The following is a 9,521-nucleotide window of genomic DNA, read 5'->3' on the forward strand; positions in this document are numbered from 1 at the left end:
GTCACTGTATGAAAACTGGACATCAACATGGGGTGATAAAGACCTAGTCACTGTACGGAAATTGGACATCAACATGGTGGGATAAAGACCTAGTCACAGTATGAAAACTGGACATCGACATGGGATAAAGACCTAGTCACTGTATGAAAACTGGACATCGACATGGGGGGATAAAGACCTAGTCACTGTATGGAAACTGGACATCAACATGGGGGGATAAAGACCTAGTCACAGTATGAAAACTGGACATCAACATGGGATAAAGACCTAGTCACTGTATGAAAACTGGACATCAACATGGGATAAAGACCTAGTCACTGTATGGAAACTGGGCATCAAAACAGAATACAGACCTGTTCACAGTATAGAAAAAAAAAAGTGGACATCAACATGGAGAATACAGGCCTACACACTGAATGGGCACCAACGTTGGGGAATACAGACCTAGTCACTTCTTCGTCAAAAGGACATGGACATCAGGAATAGAAGTTTCGGTGTCACCTGTTACTGTCTGTGCTAAAGGAAAAACAACAACAACAACAAAACAAACCCCATAACATGTATACATACATTTTCATACACACTTGGTTTTCCAGAACAGAATGCTGTGAGTTAAAGCCATGACGAGGTTCCTCACACGTGCGTGTGCAAGTGGTCATACGTATATAATGGTCGTGCACGTGCACGCGCGCGCGCGAGCGCAAGCACCGTCTGACGCTTACTCGCACACGTGCGTCGCGCGCACAAGCACCCTTCCCCCCTCCACCAAACATGAATGTACATAGAACAAGATAAATAAAATCTCCAAAGTGAAGAAAACAACAACAACAACAACAACAAAAACCCAAAACTGAAGACTCGTAGACATCGTATGCGCGCACACGTGCAGACATGTACATTTCTAAAAGCACACACTGTGTGCTATCTGTCATCAGTCTAAACAATGCTAGACATCGGCATTAAAAAAACCTACACAAAACAGATCACTAAATACGAGCCACACCAGCTGTTCTGCAAGATCACAGTTACATGATCATTTCTAAATCCGTCGCTGTGTCAAATAAACACTGAGTGTGGGATAGTTGCGATCTGAATCGCAAGCACTGGAACACACGCACCTGCAGGTCGTGGCGGTGACGATATTGATTATTCATTATGATAAATGGCTAATTAGCATAGGACCAGACTTCATAATTATCTGAACAAGGGTAATATCTCCACCCCAAGATGAGTTATAACAGTATGCAGATTCGTTGATGAGTTCTGGACCACAATAAATGATGACGGTAATGATGAATGACGATTAAGGTAATGATGACCATGACGATGATAGTAATGGAAACACCGCGGAACAAGACTCACTAACCATGACCACCGCAAACATGACGCACTCGCACTGGAAAGTCAGTACACATCCGCCTTTGCTCACAATCTTTCTCTCTCTCTCTCTCTCTCTCTAATATTCTCTCTCACACACATATTAGCACACATGCACACACACACACACGCACGTGCACGCACGCACGCGCGCGCGCACACACACACACACACACACCCCTCCCGGCCTCCCCCCTCGCCCCTCTCCTCACCACCCCCAACCACCTCCGTCACACGCACAGACAACTTTTAACCCATTAACAACCGCCAAACATTTCTATCACAGATCCGTAAACCAGAAGAACGTGTCTCAATATGTGTCTCCAGCACCCTCCCACCCTTCCCACAGCTCCCCTCACCCCTACCCCTCCCAACACATAAACCACCCCTGTCCTATCTTTATCCCTCCTCCTCCCCCTCCCCCCACCCCTTATTATTATTTTTTTTTAGCCTGCTGTAGTAACTCCTTGTTTTCATTTACATCTGTATCTATGAATACGGTGACATGACAAACTGGGGGTATGATTGTTCGAATGAAAGTTGTAATATATGGATTATTTCCCAAAGTCTTCTTGCCATATTTAGAGATAATTTTCCCCAAAGTCTTGTAATATTTGGATTATTTCCCAAAGTATTCTTGTCATATTTAGAGATAATTTTCCCCAAAGTCTGGTAATATTTGGATTTTTCCCAAAGTCTTTTTGTCATATTTAGAGATCATTTTCCCAAAGTCTTGTAATATTTGGTTTATTTCCCAAAGTCTTCTTGTCATATTTAGATCATTTTCCGGAAGTCTTGTAATATTTGGTTTATTTCCCAAAGTCTTCTTGTCATATTTAGATCATTTTCCCAAAGTCTTGTAATATTTGGATTATTTCCCAAAGTCTTCTTGCAATACATAGATCATTTTCTCAAAGTCTTGTGATATTTGGATTATTTCCCAAAGTCCTCTTGCAATACAAAGATCATTTCCCAAAGTCTTGTAATATTTGGATTATTTCCCAAAGTCTTCTTGCAATACATAGATCATTTTCCCAAAGTCTTGTGACATTTGGATTATTTCCCAAAGTCTTCTTGTCGCTACTGGATTATTTCCAAAAGTATTGCAACATTTGGATTCTTTCCTGAGGTCTTCCAGTCATGTCACTTTATTCACAATTTCTTTATCACCCATCAAGAACATACATTTCATTATCGTTGTAAACTGTTTCAATTTCATATAGAACTATAACATCTTTTCTGTTATTTTCTTTTAGAAAATATTTTATTCTATATACAAAGAATCATTCTATGCATGGAAACTGGGTCGTGAATACCATACGCATTAAAAACCAGAAAAAGGTTTGTTTAACAGTTATGTTATAAACATATCATCATCGTCATCACCATTACTATTATTATCATTATCATTGTTATTATTATTATTATTGCTGTCGTTAAATCATATAAAATATTATGAAATATAAAGAAGAGATTGTACGCCTCCGGCTAACTAAAAATATGTATTGTTATACAAGTAGAAATAATAACGTAGTATTGATCTTATTTCCATAGGCCCACAATAATTAAACACACACACACACACACACACAGATCACACGATAACACCACACATCTACACATGTCATTTTGTAAAATGACTGAGTGTAACACTACCAACAATATACTAACAAGTAACAAGTATATCACATACCTATAAGCAACTATTTACGCATCCTAAGCTAAGTTTCGTTTTACGCCAGCACAAACTGGAATTCGCCCCTCTTTTTGTGTGAGATTTTTTTTTTTAAACCTTGAAACACAGAAAACAACTATCGATCTCTGTTAAAAAAAAAAAAAAATCATGATCAAAAGTGAAAAGAAATTTCCTCTGCTGAACTATCATCACATTCTCTGAGTTCTAACACGCGTTTACAATGATTTAAAAAAAAAAATCGTCTTCACAGAAAACGGAACTCTGCATCCTTTGCAAAGAACGCTGAGATAAGGATGAAGACGACCATAGCTGAACACGAGGATACATTTCACAGGATGGAAGGTTTAACATTGCTATAATCGGATTGGGTGGACAGGTCAGATAGAGGTGATGCATTTTTGCCTTCATTGTCTTATAGTGAAAAAAAAACCACAACGGTTTCACAGAATTAAACATCCAAGAATAGCGGCTTTTTTTTTTTTTGTTTTTGTATTGGCTCTATCACACGTATACGTGCGAGCGCGCGCGCGCGCACACACACACACACGCTTCCAACACCCACACACACACACACACGCGTACAGACCAACACACCGCCAACACACACACACACACAAACGTACACACCAATACGTCCACCGCCAACACCCACACCCACACCCACACTGCACGCGCGCAACAAGACAACCATAACATTCTCTCGCCTTTGTTAAGATAAAGATATTCCAGATAATTTAGTTCACCTTTTAACAACACTTGTTAGTCACACACTGTCACGATAGTACGTTTGTGGTTTGGGTATCCCTGGACTGATCGATTTGGGCTTTGATCCAGTGACCGTTTGTCGTCACGTTGACAAGAAACCAGCGCGAACAGTTTCGTCGTCCTCGAGAACATTCCAAAGAATCATCTGATATTGATTCACTGCCACTAAGTTTTCCTCAATTCGACGTACCGCCTGCTGTCCGTCATATTTCTGAGCCCAGAATTGACACCAGCCGACGAACTTCGAATATTACATGATACATGAACATATGATGGAAAAAAAAAGAAAAAGAAAAAAAAAAAAAGACCATCCTCATATTCACCGATAAATAGAAGCATTTTCACAGGTCCACGGAACACGTGCTTTTTTGTCAAAAACTCGTTGATTGGCTCTTCTTTAATCTCCGCTCAGCAACGAAGTGAACCACAGAGTTGTGTCAGACGCTTTCCCATTGGATAGTCAATAGTACACGTCTTCCAATTGGTTCCTTTTCTACAGCACGAATGATGGAAAAAGAGCCATTTCCAAGCGGTCTGATTGGTTTAGCTACGGACGACGGAGTGGGTTATCACCAATAAGTTTGAAGTCTTTCAAACAATGGAAAGGAGAGAGAGAGAGAGGGAAAAAGATCTGTTCTTTCGTTTTCTTTAAATCTGAACAAAGTCTTCAAGATTTCCAGGACTCAAAATAAATTCCACTCGGTCGCTGCCTTGACACTTGTTTATGAAAAAGGCACACAACATCCACACTCTTGACGTTTTCAAAGAAAAAAATCCCTTTCATGTTGTTGGTAACGGGCGAATTTCAGTTCTTTTCAACATTGATTTGGTATCGTCATCGTTATCATTACTATCATTGTCATTATTATCATTATTGCCTGTATAACGTCCAACGTGCTTTCCACACGATACTATTGCACAACAAGATAACACCACGATTCGTTAAAACCAATAATTCAACCGAAAAATAAATAAAAGAATAAACAAAAATAAAAGAAACATCACCTCCCAAAAAAACCTCACAAGCTCAACTTGGCTCCAACGCAGACTGGCACCCCGCTATGACACAGGAAGAGCGGAGCTGCTCCCCACCACCAACACAATCCAGCATCGAAGACGACGACGACAACGACAACAACGACGACGACGACACCACCAACACCACCACCAGCACGACACTCCACCTCCTCAGGCCCACCAACCCGCGCAGAGATCCGAACCCGAACCCGAACATCGTCGCAACCCCGACCCCGAAGAAGCTCAACACTGCCCCGGCGGCCGTCACTACGGCGCCGGCACGAAGACTGGAACTCCGGGCCCTGAGGGAGGGGCGGTCGGCGGAGGGATCTGGCCCGCGGACCGGGGCGGAGGTAACAACGGAGATGGGGGAGGTGGTCCTGAGGATGTCCAGGGGGTGCCCGAAGGAGCAGCCGTAGCCGCGGATGGCCTGCACGACGGGCGCCGACATGTTGACGGTGTGCATGTAGTGGTTGGCCACGTCCAGGGCGCAGCCCAGCGCCATCACGCTGTAGACGCAGGTGATGTACTCCTGGGTCAGACTGTGGAAAGACAAGACAGATTTCGGATGGTTTGTTCATAAAAAGGCCACGGCCTCTCATAAAGGGTTTAAATTGTATCGTCGTCATTATCACCATCAACATTACGAATGGTATGTTTTTGTTTCTATCTTCTAAATAACTTATCCTAACATCGACTGGTAAAAGATCGTTAAATATCTGATTAAAGAATAGCGAATTCGGTGGGGAATGTTTTTGTGTGTATTCTTGTGATAATACTCGGTCTCAAAAGTCACTGAGTCATGGGAACGATTGACACATCGTTTACAAGATAGATAACTGAAACTCCTGGGTGTGTCCAGAAATAGATTCTGTTACTGGTTTCAAACTCAGTTTCTGTCTCTGTCTTTGTCTGTCTTTCTATCTGTCTGTCTCACGAAGGTGTGGTGTGTAAACGTATTTTGAAAAAGATTACAAGACACATTTTGTGATACAACAGAACAGAATTACAAATTATAAGTAGGTACAACAAGTAGGTAGAGAAATTATCGGCGGCTGAGCCGTGATTCGAACCAGCGCGCTCAGATTCTTTCGCTTCCTATGAGGACGCGTTACCTCTAGGCCATCACTCCACATATGTTCTGTTCAATTTTATTATTATTATTATATATTTAAATTTTTTTATTATTATGATTACAACAACAAAAATGGCAACATCCACATTTTTTTCCCGGAACTGTTTCGTTTCGAAGACGGAAAAATATGCAGACTGGTCAATAACAACGTCACACATACTCTACACATCTTCCCCTCCATCTTTTGATTGGCCTTCTTTACGGCATTAGAGAAGCGAATAAATATCACAACTTTTTCTTCTACTGCGCTCGTGGGCTGCAACTCCCACGTGTACTCGTATGTACACAAGTGGGGTTTTACGTGTATGACCGTTTTTACCCCGACATGTAGGCAGCCATACTCCGTTTTCGGGGGTGTGCATGCTGGGTATGTTCTTGTTTCCATAAGCCACCGAACGCTGACGTGGATTACAGGATCTTTAACGTGCGTATTTGATCTTCTGCTTGCGTGCGCATACACACGAAGGGGGTTCAGACACTAACAGGTCTGCACATATATTGACCTGGGAGATCGGAAAAAAATATCTACCATTTACCACCAGGCGCCGTCACCGAGATTCGAACCCGGGACCCTCAGATTGAAAGTCCAACGCTTTAACCACTCGCCTATTGCGCCCGTCATAGATCACAACGTTATTTAAACCTATTCATAATATTTTTTTCCGTCTTCGAAGCGGAACTGAATGGAGAGAGCACCGGAGAAGAAATGTGTATATTGCCAAATACTTTATCACTTAACTTAGTCGCCAGCGTTAATTCCCCCTCCACTAGACCTCGAGTGGCGGTCTGGACGCTAGTCATTCGGATGAGACGATAAACCGCGGTCCCTAGTGCGGTTTGCATTTAAGCGCACGTAAAAGAACGAAGGCAACAAAAGGGTTGTCTCTGACATAAATGCTGTAGAAAAAATCAACTTCGATAGGAAAACAAAATTGCAGGCAGAAAATATGTACAAAAAAAGAAGAAGAAAAGGGTGGCGTTGTCAGTGTAGCAACGCGTTCTCCATGGGGAGAGCAGCCCGAATTTCACACAGAGAAATCTTTTGTGACCAAAAAAGCCATACATAATACTTTTTTTTTTTTTTTATGATAGTCAGTCGTGTCCGACTATGACCATCAGAACAGCAAAGGAGGCAACAAGCTGTTCCGACTATTTGGGCTAGAATTTGATTACAGTGGAGAGTGTCTTGCCCACGTTACATCCCCACTCTCTCGGCCAAGAGGGTTTTAGGACAGTCGGCGTTGGGATGGTTCCCCAAAGACCAACTAGCCCACAAAGGCGACAGCACTAAGAGCCAGTGCAATTGATCGACACTAAAGACATGAGAAGGCAGGCAGGAAGGAAGGCAGGCACACTGACTTGCACCAGGATTGGTGGGTGACGCCGGCAGGAGGACTCCACTCCAGGTCGTCTCGGTGCTTCCGGTGTTTCTTGGCGCAGTAGTTGAAGTGACGCTTGTACTTCAGGTAGCACGCCTTCAACTCCTCCATGTCTGCCAGCAGTCAACACACACACACACACATACACACACGCGCGCGCGCACGCATGCATGCACACACACGCGCACGCACGCACACACGCACACACACACACAACACACACACACACACACACACACACACACACACACACAACACACACACACACTATCTGATCAATCACCATCCCTGTTAGCTCTTAGAAAGACAGGGCACTAAACAAATGTCACGAGGCCCGGGTTTCGGTCTGAGAGGTGATTTACCGAAAATCAGGCCCAGTGAAGATATACCACTTTCTTCTTCTTTTTCTTATTCCTTCTTTCTTCTTCTTTCTTCTTCTTCTTATTCCTTCTTCTTTCTTCTTCTTCTTTCTTCTTCTTCTTCTTCCTCTTTCTTCTTCTTTTTTCTTCTTCTTCTTCCTTCTCCTTCTTCCTTCCTTCTTCTTCTTCTTTCTTCTTCCTCTTTCTTCTTTCTTCTTCCTCTTTTTTCTTCTTCTTCCTTCTTCTTTCTTCTTCTTTCTTCTCCTTCTTCCTTCTTCTTCTCCTTCTTTCTCCTTCTTCTTCTCTTTCCTCTTCTTCTTTTTATTTTAATGCTTGCTTGTACTCAGTCCACTAGCTGCCATGCCATGATGAATGAAAAATTGAATGTATGTGTATGTGTGAACAGTAAGTGCGTGTGTGTGTTTGTGTGTGTTTGAGTGTGTGGGCGTGAATGTGTACGTATGTCTTTGTTGCTTGTTTTATAATTTTGTGTGTGCGTGTGTGTATGTGCGTGTGTGTGTGTGTGTGTGTGTGCGTGTAAGTACCTATGTACATGTAATGTACCAATTGTTCCAGTTTTTCATCGCTTTGTTACCTTTAATAGACTATTCAAGTTCCTATTCTTATTCGTCGTTCTTATTATTTTATTTTATTTCAGTTTATTTCTTTATTTCTATGTTTTGTGTCGTTCGTTCTTTATTTTTTATGTCGTTAAATGGGCAGAATTGTAAAAAGGCCTTTACTGTGATAATTCTTTACCCATTAAAAATTCAATCAATCAATCAATCTTCCTCTTCTTCTTCCTCTTTCTTCTTCTTCTTCTTCTTCCTCTTCTTCTTCTTCTCCATCAGCTTGTGCATCTGTATCATCTCCCTCTTCTCCTCCTGGAGGCAGTGTCCTGGTTCAGCGTCCTAAATCATTGCACCTATCTAAAAGAAAAAATATCACGATTTTTTTTCCCCAATGGAGGCACATGGAAAATGACATGCTGCGTGTAATCGACTCTTCTAATCAAGGAACAGGCACAATACGACGCGAAATGACACATAACACGAACCCCAACAAATATGTTTCAAGCTGTCATGTTTTTTTTTGTTAACATTGCCATGGTTTGCGGAAAGAAAAAACAACAACAACAACACACACACACACACACACAACACACACACATACAGGAGGGGGGGGGAGGTGGGGAGGGAGGGGGGAGGTCAAAGGTTGGGGAGTAGAGAGATGGGAGAGGGGCTGTTTGTGTATGTATGGCGGAAGGGGTGGGGAAGGTAGGGGTGGGGGAAGGGTGAGGAAGGGGGGGGGGAGTGGGGAGGGGCGTTCAGTAGGCTCTTCGGCGACTTCGCTGGATACAAAGTGGTGAACGCTTGATGTGTGATTGATTAAAACCAAGTTCAGATTATCAAAGCACACACACACACACACACACACACACACACACACACACAGACTATCATGAAAATTTTGATGTGGAAAGACGCATTGATTTCTACAAGTGTGTGTGTCGGGAGGTGCAGGAAAGGGCCATTCTGACATTTAGATGGGTGGCAACTCTTGTCTTTCTTCATGGTATGGGTACAAAAACAGAGGTCGCTTCCCTTCGACCAATCGGTGATGAGGAAGAGGCGGGTGTCAGATCTCTCTCTCTTTCTCTCTCTCTCTCTCTCTCTCTCAGCTGTCTGTTTATCTGCCTGTGTCTCTGTCTCTGTCTCTGTCTCTCTCTCTCTCTCTCTGTCTCTCTCTCACCCTAACGTTAGCAGGCACATAGCAGCAACTGCAGCATAAAA

General features: G+C 42.7%; 1 protein-coding gene across 1 annotated transcript in view; it reads right to left on the reverse strand.

Annotated features, from left to right (window-relative positions):
- Positions 1–4,125: 4,125 nt before the first annotated feature.
- LOC143301380 (uncharacterized) overlaps positions 4,126–9,521 on the reverse strand; it is a 400,201-nt gene continuing 394,805 nt past the window's right edge. Inside the window, exons 4-5 of the mRNA XM_076615622.1 lie at positions 7,350–7,482; positions 4,126–5,397 (exon numbers count right to left, since the gene is read on the reverse strand). Of these exons, the coding sequence (XP_076471737.1) occupies positions 4,866–5,397; positions 7,350–7,482 (665 nt within the window). The 3' untranslated portion in view covers positions 4,126–4,865. The remainder of the gene's footprint in view (positions 5,398–7,349; positions 7,483–9,521) is intronic.

The sequence above is a fragment of the Babylonia areolata genome, chromosome 27 (assembly GCF_041734735.1).
Source record: "Babylonia areolata isolate BAREFJ2019XMU chromosome 27, ASM4173473v1, whole genome shotgun sequence".
NCBI classification, from domain to species: domain Eukaryota; kingdom Metazoa; phylum Mollusca; class Gastropoda; order Neogastropoda; family Buccinidae; genus Babylonia; species Babylonia areolata.